This window comes from Calypte anna, chromosome 2 (assembly GCF_003957555.1).
Source record: "Calypte anna isolate BGI_N300 chromosome 2, bCalAnn1_v1.p, whole genome shotgun sequence".
Lineage (NCBI taxonomy): Eukaryota > Metazoa > Chordata > Aves > Apodiformes > Trochilidae > Calypte > Calypte anna.
The window spans coordinates 6,266,996-6,286,423 of NC_044245.1; the positions used below are offsets into that span (position 1 = coordinate 6,266,996).

Sequence of the window (19,428 nt, forward strand, 5' to 3'; positions counted from 1 at the left end):
ACTCCCAGAGATGCATTTTTCAAAAATGAATTAGGAATCCAAACCCTCATGGTTTTCAATGAAACTTAAGCTTGTATGAATTTAAGTTACTACTTAGTTTGGATTACAGATCCCAAGTGAACAAAAAATTTAAGAATACTCCACAGCTTAAAATTTAAGAATACTCCAGCTCATTATCTCTGATCATGAGTAATTCCTAATTGAAATTACAGTTCCAGTCATTTCTGTTTTCCTTGGTTTTCTGTTAACCACATTAAAATAGATGAAGGGTTTCCTGGTTATAGCCTCCAAGTTACTTGGGTTATTTATTTTCATTCCGATGACTCCGTTCCCTCAGTTTAGGAAGGATATCGAGGTCCTGGAGCAGGTCCAAGGGAGGGCAACTAAGCTGGTGAAGGGACTTAAGCATCTCTTCATATGAAGAGAGGCTGAGGTAGCTGGGGGTGTTCAGCCTGGAAAAGAGGAGGCTCCGAGGAGACCTCATCACTCTCTACAACTCCCTGAAAGGAGGCTGGAGCCAAGTGGGGTTGGTCTCTTTTCCCAGGCAACTCTCAGCAAGACAAGAGGGCATGGTCTTAAGTTGTGCTGGGGGAAGCTTAGGTTGGATATTAAAAAGAATTTCTTTACTGAGAGGGTGATCAAGCATTGGAATGGGCTGCCCAGGGAAGTAGTGGATTCTCCATCCCTGGAGATATTTAAAAAGAGACTGGATGTGGCACTCAGTGCCGTGGTCTGGTAACTGCAATGGTAGTGGATCAAGGGTTGGACTTGATGATCTCTGAGGTCCCTTCCAACCCAGTCGATTCTATGGTTCTATGATTCTATGACTTTGTTCTTGCTCTGCTCCCATTGCTCACCTGTGGTGCTTTTTCTTTCAGCTCTTTCCACTACTAGGAGTAAAGACCAGCATAGACAAAGCAGGATGAAAAGATGGCTGACTTCTTGTTACCACCGGGTACCAACAGCTTCCACCGGTTCACGCCTGAATCCTTGGCTGCCATTGAGAAACGAATCGCGGAGAAGCTTGCAAGGAATGCAAAGCAGGAATACAGAGAGCAGCTGGGAGAAGAAGAAAAACCTCGGCCTCAGTTTGATTTGCAAGCTTGCAAGAAGCTGCCTGATATCTATGGGACTGTTTCTCCAGAGCTCATTGGAGAGCCATTGGAGGACCTTGATCCTTTCTACAGTGATCGTAAGGTGAGCCTCAGCCTTCCCACCTCTTTGCTTTCACTATAACCATGAAAACTCTCTGCATTGAGGGTTCTGGTTTTTATCTGCCTACAGCCAGGAAAAGTGGTTTTTTTCAGATAAATAATCAGAGTTTCAGCATGAACAGGGCTCTTAGAAAACATCTAAGCTGGAGTGCAAAGAGGGATAAAACACCTAATTAATACTTAGATGTTTTCTGATGACTTTGAATATATGAATATATTAATATATGTCATTGGCAAAAGAGCAGAGCATTAGCTGAGTTAAATAAAGGTTTTTATCTACCCTATCTTGCCTTCTGCATGAGCCTTGACTCTTCACAGGTCTGTTTATCACTTAAACCCCTCAATGTTAAGGGCTTCTGGGTGACTTGAGCCTTGTGCTAGCTCTCTGCATGAGAGCAGGAGGCACCTCCCCAGCCAGGTTCTTTGCCTGTGAAGGGGTGGTTCAGCTCCAGTTCAGATGACCATAACAGAGCTGGAGGGAGATGTGAGCAACCTGTGCAATGCTGGCACTTTGCAGAAGGGCAAAGCTTCATCCCAAAGTGAGCATCACCTGATCAGAGATCATGTGTAGGCTGGACTAAAGCCATGACAGCACAAACAGTTTCTGTCAAAAGGCTGTTGACAACAGAGTGGGACTAGTTGCTTACTACAGTTCATTCCCCTTTCCAAATATTTTGCAACACAAGGCAGAAAATAAGGCTTGGAAGCCTTATTTTTAGGCAGCTTCTAGTTTTTTCAGGTACTGATGTGCCATGCTACTACCTGTAAAGAATGAATTAATATGACCACAACACTATTTCTATTAAAGCAGTGTAGAAACAGGTGCCACAGCTACAGAAAAAAAGTTAAATAGATAAAGACAAATAAATTACTTAGCTGGAAGGGCCAGAATTAATTTACCTTTAAGTTTCCCTGCTCTCCTGAGGCACAAGCAACAGAATATAGATTTGCAATTTTATTCCCATAGAAGTTTTAGGCTCAAGGTGGTTGTGTTGCTTATAGTTTATTTACTGAATGTCCTGATCCTGTCTCTGAGTGAATATTAGTTCCTCTGTGCATAGCGGGGCCTCTCTGGAGATCAATAAAAATTGGGCCAGCATGCAACTGACCTTTGCTTTGGATTTAAGATAACTCAGAGTATTGGTTTCCTCTACCCATGACAGTACAATGACAGTGCCTCAGTGCCAGGGTCAGATCCTGCTGTGGAGCTGTGCCTTTATGCAGCCTCTTACTTGGTGAGACAAAAAAACCCCCCAAAACATGAATAAGAGAAACAAAGTGTCTCAACGTAGGCAAGATGGGTTAACAACACAATAAGGTTCCCAGCACCTGGTAAGAAGGACATCAGAAAAATCCCACACACACATTTTAGTATACAGCTAATTTTGTATTTCTGAAGGTGATACCATTCTCTTTCCAGCCCTGTGATGGAGGTGATGGCACAGGACACTGTAAAGAGTGAAAAAAGAAAAATAGTTGGGATAATGCAGTAGAAAAGGCACCAGCTCTCTCTTCTCTTGCACAAAAGTCTTCACTGAGTGGAAAAGAATTTGGGGGTCTTGAGAGAGGGAGTGGGGAAGAAGTATGGGATATTGTCAGGAATTTCCTAGTAGGACTTTGTCTGGGAAAAACTGAAAAAATAAATGCAAATATTGAATGTCCTCATTTTCTATTTTCTTTTGCAGACATTTATAGTACTGAACAAAGGGAAGACAATCTTTCGATTTAGTGCCACTCCTGCCTTGTATATACTTAGTCCTTTCCATCCAATCAGAAGAGCAGCAATCAAAATTTTGGTACATTCATATCCTTTCTGTTGATTTCCCTCCTTGTGTATTTGATCCATATTTTAAACACAGATGGATGAAGCCAGAAACCATTTTATTTCATTAAGCTGATTTAACTCTTTTGGCTGAATTTGCTTGCACTAGCAGAAATGCCCTTAGATTTTTTGGATTGTTTCAGTTTATATTGCTATGTGAGCTATCAAAATGATTGCATTATACTGTTGGCATCAAATACTGTGAACTGTACTTGAGATTCTGGTGAGTTTACTCAGTATTAAAAGGTGTGAAGGGCCTGATCATGTTTAGTAAAGAGTCAGTGGAGGAAAGTGGGTGTTGTGCCTTATAAGTGAAGGGAACCAGAAGGCTGGAGCACACCTGGGGAAATCTGCACTGATGGAAAGCTTTGCTACTGAGCATTTAAACAACACCTCCCATGAGACTCTGGGACTGCAGATGCAATTTAATTTTGAACTGCCTCAGAATTAATATTTATTTTTCTCTCCCAAAACAGAGCATTTAAAAAACTTGTTTTATTGGTTGTTTTTTTTGTTTTTTGTTTTTTGTTTTTAGCTTATTTATTGCACTGTGTTACCTAGTAAAAGCATAAGCTGGCCTGCTGGACCTTTCAGTGGAAAGCAATGTTTCAGCTCTGAAGCCATGCAATATACACTGCAGTGGTTTGTTTTGCCTTGCTTTTATAACTTGGCCACAGAAACACTGTGTTCTGACATAGTCACTTCTCTCTGGTAGACCAAACTGACCCAAATGTTCAGCATTGTGTGAACATCACTAATAACACACCCTTGTTCATGAGTTGCCTGATTTCTCATGGTGGCATGGGAGACCTGGAAGGAATAATGCAAACACACACTGCTATGAAGATTGAGTGGTGTTTTAGTAATGGAAATTCCTCACCTCCAGTGCTCATGTCCACCACAAAGAACTAATAAATACTAAGTAGGTAGCATCTTAGAATCTGTGGTTCATTATGAAATTTCAGGGAGAAGAATAGGGAAAGAATCCAGATTCCCAGTGGCTGTCCATGCAGGGGTGGAAGGAAGGAAAAAAAAAAGAAAAAAAAGGATGAAAATATAGATATTCTAATAAGGAAGTGTATGCAGAACTTCTAATAACAGTAATTCTTTGCAAAAATTATTATGGGATATCAGCCAAGTCATTTGTATGGTTTCGGAGAACACACCATAGAATTTTGCAGAGAGCTTTGCTGTTGTATCAGGTTATATGTGCAAGCAGCAGAGCACGTGCTGCTGCATATCCAGAGTCCAACTCTGTTTCTTAGGTACATTCACATCATCACAGCCTTGCCAAAGTTAATTGAGGTCAATGAATTTGCATGGGTATGATTAAGAGGAGAATTTTAAAAATGGGCTTCTTAGAACAAAGCCTGGATGTGTGAATATTGGCTCCAGCTTTGGAGGCCTGTTCTGTCTTCTGCTCACTTTCTTCTACACCAGCTGGTGAAGTCAAGGGGTCACAGGTATGTGTAGTACAGAGGAACTACATGCCCTTGGTAGCAGTCAGCCAAAATACAAGTATGCAAGAAATCCTTGTTACATTGCTTCCAGGGATAAAGACCACAGAGGAGAATATAGGAAATATACGTCAGGAAAAGAAATGTGGTCAGATAAAGAGCATAGAATTTTGATTGTGGAATGTCACAGTGCAAATAAAATTCTAGTTCCAGAAAGGCCCAGGTTATGACCTTGTGTTGATAATGTCAGGAAATCCAGCAGCTCAGTCTTTGGCAAGCAAAAGCAAGAGGCAACAGCTCCAGCAAAATTGAGGTTCCGACATCAGGCACTGATTTGTTTTCTATTGGTCAAGACACCTCACTTCAACCTGACACCCAAAGGCCAATTGACTGGGCAAGCAGTCAATATCCCAGGCAAGATGAAGCCTGAATCTGCAAGTACTCAGGCAGATAATATCACAGACATGAATCTGGGAATCAGATCTATCATCTTGCATGAGTGTAATCAAGTAATCTTTATTTTCTCCACAGCAAAAGCCAAAAAAAAAAAAAAAAAGAGCATTAACAAATGGTGCCCTGTCATATGTGAGTGCCTGAAGCAAATTCTTTAGTAGATGCCATATTTATATTTCCAGTCATTGACTGAACTTTGAAGGCCAACAGTAGAACAGAATAGAGAGGATAGAGTAAAATTGTCCTGTATAGAAGCTCTGGGGGTCACATTTCTTGGTTAAGTAGCTGTAGTTCCTCCTTTGTGACTTGAGGCTGGATGGATCCTATATGTTCACTGCTCATCCAGACAAGCCTGAGTAGCTTAATCATCCAAAAACACACCTATCCAAGGAAAAAACCCAACAAAACCAAAAAACCCCACAGCTTAATAATAATGCAAATTACTTGAATTGACAACATAATCCTAAACCTCTTTTAGGTATCTCTCTCATTCTTCAGAGTCTAGGAAGTCTTTGGAAAGGACCATGGTCCAGACTACTTCCAGAACAAAGCCCTGGTCCATTTCTGTCACAGAGGACATCCCATTTGTATCAACTGCAAACCAGAAGTATTGTATGAGTCCTTTTGCCTTCTGCATCATTATTAGCTAACAATTTTATATTTGTTTATTTCTGCATCTATTCTTAGAGTTGGATAAACCACTACTAACATTTCATTGATACCTTACTCTTAAAAGACTCCTCTTAGTTCTTCCTGCCTGCAAGCCAAGAACCATTCTATGGTATCCCTAGTTTTTCCTAGAAGGTTGCTGTCCTCTATAAATCCACAGCAGCTGCTAGTCCCTAGGTTTTTTTAGATGCTATAGATTGTTTCCATCAATTTACCACCAATCCAGAAAGAGGTTATGGGCAGAAGTGCCTTCCTTGAGGCCAAACTTATGGATTCAGTCCCATTTAAAAATATCTTCTTTAAGAATTTCCAGTCTTTGTTAATATTTTCTGATTGCAACTTTTCCCACACCTGATTTTACAAGATTTCCTCCATAAGGGAAAATGAAACCTTGTGAAGCACCAATTATATGTACTATTGATTGGGACTAACCTTTCCTTGCACATATTACATGTAATTTGGCAATGATCACTTAAAGAACCTCCAGTAGTCAGCCTTCTAATTAACACTTATCCATCATAATGAAGTCTAGAAGTATGCTACTTCTTACTATATATCTTTGTTCTAGAAGATAAAATTTGTAGCTTTTAGAATCAGTTTGTTCAAAGTATATTCTATAACTTCAAATTGGAAATAATGAAATTAATTTATTGTAGAAAGGATTTTGATGAGTAGCTTAGTATATTTGGGTTGTGGTCCATAGCAGAGACCAACCTACACTTCAGGATTCATTAGCCATGTCCACTCATGGATCAGTAGGCTTTCAAAAATGTGAATTAATGGCAATTCTGACAGGTAGCAGACAATGGTGCTAATAGGATTATTTTCATTTCATCACCTTTAGTTTCTTCTTTCTGAGTAGTTCATAATTACTGACTTTTTGTAATGCAAACAATTGCCTTAGATTTCAGGTGGGAATGTTAATTTTCATTCTGTAGATATTTCTTTGTCTTCCTTTTAGCATGGATCTCTGACTTCGGTGCATAACCCACTGAAACGTTCCTTTCTTTTATGTTCTTTGTAGTTTTCAGCTTGGTCATGAAACTCAGCTTGAATTCATAGTGCGTTTGATGTCCCAGAGCTGACTCCTTATATTTTCAAACTGTGTTCTCTGGTATATTCTCTGTGTTTTGAAACTGTTTTTGAAGCTCTGTTTCAGTAAGAAGGTGATGACACCTGCTTATAAGTGAGCATCTGGGAAAGTTGTTAGAATCAGCTTATACCACAAAAAAACAGGGTGTATAAATCAGACCAATGATTCTTAAATGGGTTTTTATATTGAAATTTCCATGCTTGTATTATATAGTATTTGTTTGGCCTGCTCTGAAGATACCATGTGGCTTTATCATTGTCATAGCATTTTGCTGTATTTGAAAAAATTAATGCAGTGTTTTCTAGGCTGGCAGCAGCTTATAACCTAATTGTGTTAATCAGATGGGCACAACTTTTAAAAATGTATCTCAGGCTGACTTGAGTAAATGTGACTGGATATCAGATATCCTTGCTGGTCCTTCAGCAGGAGGTGTTGGCCTCAAGTGGAAAATGTTTGTGAGATGAGCAGTCCCTTTGAGTTCAATTACTGCTTTCTGCAGTAGCCCTGGGGAATATGCAGGTTGGTTGCTTCCAATTTAACCTCATTGGTGCTTGTGTGGTCCATGAGAAAATGTTCCACTCTCTATTCAGCAGAGATTTTGGCTCGGCGAAAGGACAATTTTCATGCAAACATTTCAGGATATACATTTGAAATTATAATCACTCCTCTTAAACAAAAAATACAATCATTGGGATATGTAAAGGGATAAAACAAACAAATAAACAAAATCTTTTTTCTTTTTATAAGGAAGGCAAAAAATTTACATTTGGATGATACTGTAGGCTGTTTTCCTTCGCTTTCTCTCCGTCTAAACTCATTAGTTAAACTTTCTCCAGTGGCATGAGACTGATTATTTATGCAGGAGAATCCCACCATGTTTTGTAATTATTATTATTATTATTTTTACAGCAAGCAGCATGTGCTTTTAGGAGAGCAGCTCAGTGAACTACGTTTTCAGCTTCAGGAATTCGATTTAGGGTGCTCCTGCTTGTACTGGTGGCCCCAGTTTAGCAGCTAAGTGCAGGGACTATACACCTGGGAGATTCATTTTTGCCTCCAATTAGGGAAACTGGTGCCTCAGCTCAGGCTTTGCAGACCCAGACCATGTGTATGTCAACCAGGTTTGCAGACCAAGCCTTAGAACCAGTGCTGTGTAACTTGTCTTAGCTTTTGATGAAACTTTATACTGAAAGCGAGACCTCAAGCTCATTAGAGAGATTAGGAAGACCAGATTTATAACTTGCCCTGCTGCCTGAGAAATGTTTCAGGATGCAAAGTAAAATGGGAATTTGCAGGCTCAGGTTTTTCTGTAGCTACTTAAATGAGACTAATCCCTCTTTTCATACAAAGCTGTGCACCTATGCACATTGTCATCTGACTGACACAGCTTTAAATTTGAGTTATTGTATTTGTAGAGGACTGCAGAGTCAGTATGTTTGTTTGCTGTATAAAGTGTGTCTAAAAGATGCAGGCAAGGTTAAAAAAAGCAGTGAAGTTTCCCTCATTTTTTCTTTGTTTATGTAGTTATTTTTTTCTTTATGATCTTGCAAAGAAATGTCTAGAGATCTTTTTAAGCATCTTTCAAATTATGAGTTGTCACATCTTATATGAAATGACTGAAATTTATTTAAAGGTAAATCCTTATACCATATGCGTTGTTTTCCTTAATTCACTTATTTACATTGTTCAGTATGTTTATTATGTGCACTATTTTAACTAATTGTGTGTTCATGGCACAATCAGAGACTCCACCATGGAACAAATATGTTGAGTAAGTATCCTTGCTATTTTACACCTGCCCTGTCCCTATCTCAGCTGCCTTCTTCCAGCTGTTACATTCTTCTTTTCATCTTGTTTGCTGTTGTCTTATTTCTTTCTAGTAATACTGATCATAGTATCTGTCCTGACAAAATATTTCACCAGGTTTTTGTTGCCTGTGAAAACTCCCTTAGTATGTCAGCTAACAATTTTTAGTCTACAAAGCTCATACTTACTGTCAAATGCTCCTGCTATGCTACCTCTGAATGAAACCAGGTATGAAAAGAGCTCTGTTTGAACCTAGCTGGCCTTCCACAGTTCCCATGTAACAGATTTGATGGCTGGACACACTAAAATAGGCTGATGAAGATGAAGTTGAATTATTTCAGAAAATAATTCCTGGATGTATGTGATTCTGTCCTTAGACTGAAACTTAGAAGAAGGAAAAGTTTATTTTGGACTGACTGAGCACATGATGAAAAGCATTTTCCTGTAACCCTTGGTAGGCATAATTTATGAGCAAGCATAGGATTGCCTGGAAACACTTTTATGAGGATTTCTGTCTTTTTACCTTGCAAAATCTTCAGGTTTTTAAATTTTAAAAAGAGCAGTGAGTTCCAGAAAAACATATTTCCTTTCTTTAAGTTACTTTAAAATATTCCTTTTTGAAACAGATACCAGATGCACAAGCTAATCAACCTACAGTGCATTAAACAATTATTTTGGCTCATTGAACCAATCAGAACATACTTTTTATTTTTGAGTGACATGTGATAAACAGAGCCATCTGCTGCTCTGCAGCTTGGTGGTTGGTCTACTCAGGGCTGTAAGAAAAGACAGTAAAATGCCCTTATTTTAAGTTTCGTAAAATCATGCAGGACACATCTTCTAGGCCATAAATTACTAATTATAGATAGCACTGAACCAAATATTTCATCCGATCACAATAACATCCTAATCCCAGGATGTTTGTCGTATTTCTGCATGGGGCTCTACCTTCAAGAACATCTGTGACTTTCCTTTTCCCCTTTTTCTTATTAAAAATTCTCCCATCAAACCATGGCCATGATGTATTCAGCTGAAACATGGACATCTCAACCACCTAAGTGAAAATTTGGTCCGTGGGTCTATGGCTGGGAATTTGAACATTCTGGAGGAAAACATCAAAGTGCTTGTTGTGTTTTCCATAGGCAGGAAAAGGTGAATGGTGTTATGAGTGCATCAAGCACTTGTGCAAGACATATAGAGCAGAAATGCAAATTGACCCATGCAGCAGAGAGTAAATCCTTTCCCCTCCGTGTTTCCTTTTCTTGTGTGTCCCCCCATACCTCTCAGTTTTTCCTCCTCAAAAGTGTAGAATGAAATCAAAGGCAAGTACTTTTGAGCAGCAAAATAACCTGATGAACTTTAATTCAAATTGATGAATATTGAATTTGGAGAAGATAAATTTAATCCATTTTGTTCTGCTGTTCCAGGGACTCACAGGGGATGCACAAGTAACCTTGTACAAATATTTGTCCTATATCTTTAAAACAGTTTCCTTACCATTTTGAAAAAAATAAATCAATTCAACTTACCCCTATTAAGAATTTTTTTTTTTAAAATCCTGACTTCTGTAGTTAAAGAAGCTGTTCAGTTGCTGGAGGACTTTGCCTGATCCATTTAGAATTAGATGATGATTATACAATCAATTAAACCATCTGACATGCTGAATAAATACAAGTGCTTTATCATTTTAATGAGCTTATGTACCATTAAGTATTTTTTTTTAGTTCTTTGCATGTGTTTTCTGCATAAATTACTGAATACACATGCTTAAAGAGCCTGTCACATGGGTGACCTATATTTGAAATACCAGAGCAAAACTAAATAGGAGCCTTGAGAAGTTGGAGACGAGATAATACTTAGGTGTATGGTCAGAGGAGATGAGTGAAATACCTAACACCTTTTCCAGGAAACAATCCTGCTAAGCTCCATTTGAAGATGAAGCTTACTGAGGTTTTACAGCATCTATAACTGGCTGCCCAGTTGCAGGCCGAGGAATACAGCTAAGAGAAAAGTTTTCCTTATTATGCATAAAGAAGTTCTTCCATGCATATATATTTTTTTTAATTATTTTTTTAACCAAACAGACACCCCAACTGTTTTAATTTTGTGTGTATGATGGCACCATTATTCCTACTGATGTTTAGGAACTGACCAGAAAGCTTTATGGGGTCTTAGGTGTTTTGGGTTTTTTTTTATAGACTTTGATATGATCTGCATCATCATTTGGAGAAAAGGGGTAGGGAGTACCAGGGTATAAAATAAACATTTTTTATTTTTATAAAGCTGTGGCCTAGAACAACAAGTCCCATTGGGTTAGATGTCTCAGATATAAACATTTAAAAAGAGGTGTGGTGTGTCCTGAAGTATATCTCTGATGGTAGCTGGGCCCCAGAGTGAATACAGATCTGAATATTTTGTCAGATAAATTACTGTTCTCCACAGAGAATTCACTGAATTTTTATTACAAGTATCATCTTTATTATAAAAGGTAAGATGTATGCTTTATCCAAGTTCATCACAGTCAAGAGGCTGTTGGCAATAAACAACTTATCTTACCAAGGGAAAAAAAAAACCCACTCTCATGTCTCTTTCACTGTCAAGGAGGTCAGAATTATTATATATAGTATTCAGGTGGGAGTTTTCCTCTTATTCAGTGAGGGAAATCTATTGTTTAATTCTGAGGACTGTAGTGGATTTACATGGATATTGAAACACAAGAGGGGTTGCAGGCAGAACACCCTTTTTATCTAATAAAACCTAGAGGTCACATTTTTTTAGTCTATGGTGCTTCAAAATAGCCTGGGTAGGAAGAGATGAGAGGTATGAATGAACAACCATTCTCCTTCAAATCAGAGAAGCAAAGCAGAATGTGGCATGATCCATTTCACTGGTGACTGCAGGCAGAGTGTGAAAAGTCCCATAGCCCAGCTTGGCATCATAGTATTGATGCTTGACTTGTGAAAATCCATCAAGGGTCACTCTATGGTGAAAATTATCTTCAACTTCCAGCTGTCACAAGCACTTTCACCTTCTTACATGTTCCTTGGTCCAAATGTGAAGCTGCTCATATGCAGCCCTGTGCTGCAGCCATGACCTACATGAGCAGCCCCAAGGAGATGGGCAGGAGGTCTCATAAGAGTAGGATGGGGTTGAGTGTTCCTCTGCTTTCCTGATGTCTGCTGCTTGCTAATGCTCTTCCTTACCTTGGCCTCTTTGTTCCCCAGGTACACTTTCACTGGCATTTACACTTTTGAGTCATTGATAAAAATCTTGGCAAGAGGATTTTGCATGACAGAATTCACCTTCCTTCGAGATCCATGGAACTGGCTGGATTTCAGTGTTATTGTTATGGCGTAAGTACCACTCCTTTGTATTTTTACAAAATAGTGATATACAACAGAACTTTTTAAAAAACTGTCTGGCTGTTCTGTTTTCTCACTCAAGTTATACTGAAAATGAGAAAAAGGCTGAAGTGTATGAGGATGGAGGGTTTTTTTCCTGAATGGTTTCAGGGGAAGTCAGAGGAATTCTCAATTCTGTTCTCTTAATTCACTAGAATATTTTAGAGAAAAATATTTATCCTCTCTGTGCTTCTGAGCTGTTTGTAAAATATCTTTGTTAATACTTGTCTATCTAATGTAGTTTGGGGAAGGTTTAGATCCCTGAGTAGAAAGTGCTATAAGTGGGACTGAATACCCTTGTATTTAAATCCTCTACCTATCCATAACACCACCAAAGCTATTGGCACATTCTTCACTTAACTAACCCTCTTGTCTCTGAAGGGAGTTACTATTATACTACAATTGGTAATTAATTTAGAGGCCTTGGGAGTAGAAATTTTGCCCCCAACGTGGTATTTCTCTTCATCTGTATACTCCTGCCTGTATTACTAGAGTGTACTTGGGACATGTGAGGTTCTGCTGCTTGGAAGGAACTGATGAATCTGTGCATCTAAACAGCTAAAAAAGCATGGAGACAGGGGAAGTGTCAAAGTGGACACAGGATTAGCCTAAGCTCTGGCCAAAGGCAAATGTCTGACACTGTTGGTATCTTCATCTGAGCTAGTAATCCAGATTTTCTTCACAGCCAAAGAAGAGAGAAAAATTTATGAGCAGCAGACATCTTCTTGAAGTGAAAGTTAGTAGAAATGCCCTGAGAAGCCCCATTTCCCCATTTCCTAATCACGGAAGGATTTCACCCAGTCTTCCTGTATTTTCTGCTCAATGAGGGCTGCAATGTGTTCAGGTTTTAGTTTAGCTCTTGTTGCCCTCAGAGTTCACAGCCTCAGGTGAGATGCAAGCCTGGTAGCCCTGGCATTTGAGTTGAACTTCTAGGCCTGTGATGTTTGAATGAAACCAACATTTATAAAAAAATATTCAGCCAAACTTAGTTCAAACACCAGTGAATACCAGTGAATTTGGTAGCAAAACTCAGGCAAGGTGCAGGGATCAAGACCAATATTCAAGGAGAATCTGGATGACTCTTCTAGTCATATGATTTAGTTTTACACTGCCCTGGAAGGAACAGGGAGTTGGATGATTGTTATAGGTCACTTCCATCTTGAGATTTTCTATCATGTTGTGATTCTTAGCAGCATTTAGCAGAAGAAAAGCGTGAATATGTGTAAAACCGATGTGGACATCATTGGGAACAATTCCATTTATTTTAGTAGGCTTTGGATCAAGGCCAGCCCTAGGCCAGATCCTAGTATCTGTTGCTGCATTCCTATGGGCTTGGCTGAACTGCCATCTGGCCATTGTGATAAGCTTTAAAAAAAAAAAAAAAAAGAAACAAAAAAGCAATGCAGATGGGGAGGGATGTTTGGAGGCCAGCTAAACTCTTCCTCAAGCAGTGCTAAATACAATTCTCCTACAAGATTTAGAGACAGGACAGAACAACACAAAGTGTTGATGGTAAAGGTATCTGTCTGTGAGTCAGGATGTGAGTTTATTTGGAGGTCTCTGAATTCAGCACAGCACAGAGAGCTCCTGTACATGGTTTTCTTCCCTCTGTTCTACAAGCAAGGAGGCTTTTAGCAGTGAGGCAGAAAGGAGCAGAGAAAAGGACACAGCTTGCAGCCTTGGCAAAGCATCTGCTCCACTTCATCTTCTCTACTCAGACAGGGGTTGGGGCATCACCCCTGGCTCTGCAAAGCTGCTCTGGGAGCATCTCATTTCCTGTCACTGAAGTTCAAGTCTGAAAAGTCAGTGCAGGACAAGGTCTGGATATCTCTTAAATTCTATCTACATCATCTCTGGGTGTCCGGGGTTTAGGGAACTGGAAGGATGCAAAGGTTTTCACAGAGATGACGTGGACATTTGCCCAGAGGTGAGTTTTCTCCCTGCGTGTAGAAATCAGGGTTTGGTGCCCTGAGGTGCCCAGAGGTTGTGGGATTGCATCTCTTTTTTGCTTTTCTAGTTCTTCCAGACTTGAATGGCCACTCTGCTCCTTCCCAAAGATTCATGAAACCTTCCTTAAGGCTTCTTTAGTGAGAGGCTTGGGTGGTTGTGCTTTCTTTCCTAGCTACATTTCCATTTTCTCTCAAAATGATATTTCATCTCTTAGTTAGAAAATCCCTAGAACAGGGAGGTCTGCAACTGCAAAAAAATCAAGTTTCTGAACATCAAAGCACAGCAATGGCTGTGCTCTTCAGAAGTGGCACCCATTCCTATAATTTCTTTAGGGCATATTTTATTAATGTTTTTAAAATAGGGAAAAAAATAATTGGAGTTCTGGAAAAGAAAAAAATAGAAAAATGTTTCCTTGAGCCATAGGCACTACTGAGAGAGTCAAAAGTGACTGCAATAGTATCTTCATATGTACAATGAAACCTCCTTCACAAGTATGAAGATAGGAGAGAGTGCTGGGTAATGGAATCTATTCTGGTATCATTTATCCTTCATATAAATCCAATTTGCAAGTAATTTAAAGTAAGAGTGATTATGCAGTTAACACTGGTGTTGTCTTGGCTTGTAGCTAGTGTGATGTTAGAGGTATTTCTATATCTGGAAACAAAAGTGGCATGAGGGTTCAAAACAGGAAAGCCTGGTAAGGACCATGATCTGTAGATAGACCAAGGATTTAGAGTTTACAGAAAATCTGATAGAGAAACAGCCATCACTGGCTTTACAGTTCTTGCAAGATATCTTCTTACCTCCTCTTTTGGGCAGAAACAGCACAGATAGGGTCATAGATGAAGTTTTAAATAGCAGGTTAGAGGGCAGGAAGTGCAAAAGGTCTCCAGGGCTTTTCTTCCATACTGAGCTAACAAACACAGACATGGTTTGTAACCCACCATGGATGGGTTCAGGCAGCTGTAATTTGGGGTTGGAAAGTGCCCTGCCAAACTCTTGAAGAAAATAAACAATTCTCAGTCTAACAGGGAAATTCAGGATGGGAAGTCAGTTAGTTCCCTCTCCCCTATACAGAGGAACTGGTCTGCTGCAATTTATGAGAAATAGCCAAAATAAGTCTTAATCACCTACTGTGAACAGTATTAGTATTATGCTTAATATTCTTGTTCACCTGTCAGTGTGTTTTTAAAAATCCCTGGTAAAAAAACCCATATTGCTTCTCCCCAGATTATTTTTTGCCACCCTTGCATGCTGCAGGGAGTTTTGGAAAGAAACACTGGGTAAACCTGGGGAGGAATTACCGAATAGGTAAATCTTTACCCAGACTCCCCTATGAGATTATGATGAGGAGAAGTAATATTGCTCTTCCGGGCTGTAATCTGGATTAGTAGATATGAAAAGGATGCTTTGTCTTCCCTAGAGGCCTTTGCACAAAGTCTGCTTAAGCAGACTTTGTAAAATAACCAGGTGAGGTTTTTTTCCTTAACATGTAAAAACAAATGCCTCAAAGAAGTAAAATATGTACATGAAATGTAAGAGATATTTAATATTAAAATTAAAGGGTCCAAGAGTGGGTTTGTTCAGAAGAGTCCTGGTGGTGACTGTACTTTTATTTACATGGAGGAAATAATTTTGTACAATGCTGATAAAACCAATTCTTTCCTTAACTGGCTCTCCTGGGAACATTTTGCTCAGACATGGCAAGGCTCTCCATGATGACCAAAATAGGCACAGCAGTAATGAGCTGGAGTTGGTATTTTAAACATAAATAGTTTTTAGTAGAATTGCAATTATATTCATTCAAAATGTTCCTGCAGCCAAAGTGCATGAATTTGATGTACAAAACAAAATAAAATTCTAAGCATCTCTTGAAACCAACATCTACTCTACCACAGAGTGCAGCATTGTAGAATAAATAACCCAATAGAAACATGTGCACTTATATTTTCCCATGTTGTACTATATGTCATTTGCAGAAGCTATTATGTGAGAGTTACTTGGCTATTTGAAGATTTTCTTTTTTTAAAAAGCATCAAAATAACTCAATGTTTCCTCTATTATAAAGAATATTTGTTAAACTAGATGATAGTAAAATCTTTAAAGTATTTATTGTTGAATGGCATGGTAACAAAGTTCACCCAACCCTTTTAAAGAATTTATGCCTACTTGATAAGTTTAATAGTTCAAGAAGCATTTGAAATAATGTGTACTATGAAAAGTTTGGGGTGAGTGGCATCAGAGAACAGACTGAAAAGTGGATGCACCTCTCATTCAGCTGCATTCACTCCTGCCATTTAGGAATGCATTCTTCATTCAGACAAGTCTCATACTCTATTGTATAATTCCAAATAACTGTGACTTAATTCTACAGGTATGTAGGAGAATTTGTGAATGTAGGCAGTGTTTCACCTCTTCGGACTTTCAGGGTATTGAGAGCTTTAAAAACTATTTCAGTAATCCCAGGTAAGAAGCCCTGATCCTTACGTTTTGGCTCTCAGCTACAAGTGATTCTTTCTCTGTCTCTCTTTGTCCCTTTGACTGTTGTTTTTTGTTGGTGTTTGGTTTTTTTTTTGGTTTTGTTTTTTTTTTTGCTGGTGTTTTGTCATTGTCTGTGTGTGACTTTCCCTTGTTACAGATACATAACTGAATTTGTGGACCTGGGCAATGTCTCAGCCTTACGAACGTTCAGAGTACTGCGGGCGCTGAAAACAATCTCAGTCATTTCAGGTGAAAATCAGGTTAAACACTCGGGCTGCAGTTAAAGCCTACATGCCATTTCCAGTAGTAAACACAGTAATTACAAATGACTTAACCATATAAACTCATCAGGAAATGGAGGAATGTAGGGAATGTGACCTGTCAATAGAATACGTTTTTCATGTGTTTTTCCAATATTGTTTTTGTGGGCAGAAAGAATTAGAGTGCCTCCAAAATTACAGACCTAGCTAAGGCAAGTGCTGCTGTAAGGATGGGGCTATGTTGTGGCTCATGAATCATACACATGTAGTACTCATTCATGAACCCTATGAAAATGGCAATAAAACTCTTTTAAAGTCTTTGAATATTGATTTTTAAAAATGGAAGGTTAATGACCTCAAAATGCATAGTTGTGTTTAAGAGCACATCAACAGAGGAATCTAAATCTGTGCTATGAGCTGAGGTTTCAAGACTGCAGGCACAGATAGCCTAATTTGTCATGGTGTTTATCCATTTGCATGGGATAGAAACATTTTACATTTCTGACCCTGGAGAGATCAGAAAATGTTTTGTCATTGATTTCTGTAGGTTCACCAATGCACATTTCCTTACTTTTTAAAGGACATGAACCTCCCTCCTCAAAACAAACCAAAAATAATCAGTGTCTTACTACAGATCTGGTGGTGAAAGAAGCTCTTTTTTTCATAGCTTTTTATCTGATTTCTTCCTATTAAAATTACAAATAATATTTAGTACTTAGTAATTTCTTGCTGAACAATATCTATGGACAGGTCTCATTCAGCCTCAGTGTTTAACATCTCCAACCTGCATGACAAGGTAGAGAAGATAGAAAAACCATGCATGGTAGATCCTATCGGTGATAATCCTGAACAGATGTTGGCAATTACATCTCAAAAATACTCAAAACATGGAGAGAACTGCTCAGATACTCACGCACAGCTTTTTAAGGTCAGAAAGGTTTTTCTACTGATTATATTATGCATATCTACACTGTAATGTAAATCCAAATAGATTCTGTGCTGTAAACTTGCAGTTACATATAACTAATCACCAGCACTCACATGGAGTTAAACTAGAAATGGGAATTCTGGAATTGAAGTGTTAAGAAAAAGTATGTGGGTCTAGGGCTTATTATTCCAACATTAATGTAACAAAAGCCAGTGAAATTACTGAAAGAGTAGGATACTTTTCATTCAAACTGTATGTCAAAAACTAGCTTTTAAAGAATACTTCAGGACAATCATTCATTAGGCCTGGTATTCCTTGAAATCAGTTCCTGTTTTGTTTTTTTGGTTTTTTTATTTTAAGTTTATTTTAAAGAGACTAATCTATCATCAGAGAGGTTTTCTTTAATTGGATTTCCGTTGAAAAAGGATTTTTCTTGGGAAGCAGAAACTTGAGCACAGTTTTACAGATCACCTGGGACAGTAGTGGTTAATCAGAAAGAAAACTGGAGTTTCCCAGATTCTGTTGCTCACAATTTGAAGCCTAACTTGGAGGGACAGCCGTCTCCAGGGGACACCTTTCACTTTCCATCTTGTCTCCAGATTGAGCTTCTTCAGAGCAGAGCCTGTCAATTTTGCTGAGTTTTATATATATAGCGATTTTCTGCTGTCCTATATCAGAGTTAGAGAAGAAGGTTGAATTTTTTTAGTAGAAAATAAAGGAGTACTGCAATTCAGAAAAAAAAAAATTATTAAAAAATGTAACGAAGCCCTTTACTGATATTAAAACCAGGGTTGTTCAATTTCTTGGTTAATATTATAAAAAAAAAGGATGAAGAGCCTTATTTATTAGAGTAATACACAATAATTCACATTCCCTTTTTTTTTCTTTCTGACTACTTGATTACTTTTTCATAACTTGTATTTTTAGTACTGGTAACTATATTATTTTCTGACAGAACTGCATGAAGATATGCTAATAGAATGTCTGGCCTGAAATCTCATTGTCAAGATTGAACTTACCCTGAGTAAGTTTAAATTACAGATGCAGAGAGCTACAAATTGCTAAGAAATACCTCACTGCCAGTAAAACACAGCTAAATCTTGGGGTTTTTTAATGTTAGCAGATAATTTCACAGGAGTTGGTTCGTTTTTCAGTTAGGTATATTTTGAAAGAAATATTAGGCACAACGCTGTGTTTATTTGGAGATCAGTCTGAGTTTTTAACGGTAACACAGGCTTATGCTGAGATGAAATATTGTTCCACAATAGGCTTAAAAAATGAAAAGCTGAACACTAATATCCTCCATGTGATTTTTTTTTTTTTTTTTTGGGTTCAACTGCTAGAAAGAGGACAGGAGGGTTGTTATTTTTTCCTCTTTTACATCTTAGGTGGAGGATAATGAAATGTATTCTCCTTTGCAAATATCTAAGCTTTTCCTCAATAAAATTGATCACACTTTTCCATCAGGTAGTTATGTTTGCACAAACGTACTTGGGCTCAGCGTGCTCAGTGAAATTGTTTACCGAAAATAACAGGCCGAGTCCTCCGTGGTGTGAGGCTTCTGTCCAGCAAAGCACTTAGAGCCTGGTTTTCAAAGGCATTCTGCTTCACTTGAAATCAATGAGTTTCACTATTGACTCCAGAGGGAGTTGGTAAAGCTAACAATTAGTGCTTTTATAAATCTCACCTACCTTTAATGCCTGGCTCTAAGTGCACAAGCAGGCACAGGGACACTTAGGGGACACACATGCATAGGACTCAAAAAGACCTCCCAAACTCTCAGAGTCCCTCCCCTTGGCCTAAGGCTGCATTTAGTAGAGCTCAGTCAGACCTGGAATGATGCTTATTGCCTGACTTTTGCTCTAACAATATGCCAAAGGTGGAGATCTCATGG

General features: G+C 38.6%; 1 protein-coding gene across 2 annotated transcripts in view; it reads left to right on the plus strand.

Moving 5' to 3' along the window:
- The first annotated feature begins 930 nt into the window (after positions 1-930).
- The window catches only part of LOC103534760 (sodium channel protein type 5 subunit alpha-like), a 167,475-nt gene continuing 148,977 nt past the window's right edge, over positions 931-19,428 (plus strand). For both annotated transcript variants that reach the window (XM_030444105.1, XM_008500749.2), the window contains exons 1-5: positions 931-1,197; positions 2,900-3,018; positions 8,390-8,479; positions 11,739-11,867; positions 16,504-16,595. In XM_030444105.1, coding sequence (XP_030299965.1) covers positions 931-1,197; positions 2,900-3,018; positions 8,390-8,479; positions 11,739-11,867; positions 16,504-16,595 — 697 coding nt within the window. The remainder of the gene's footprint in view (positions 1,198-2,899; positions 3,019-8,389; positions 8,480-11,738; positions 11,868-16,503; positions 16,596-19,428) is intronic.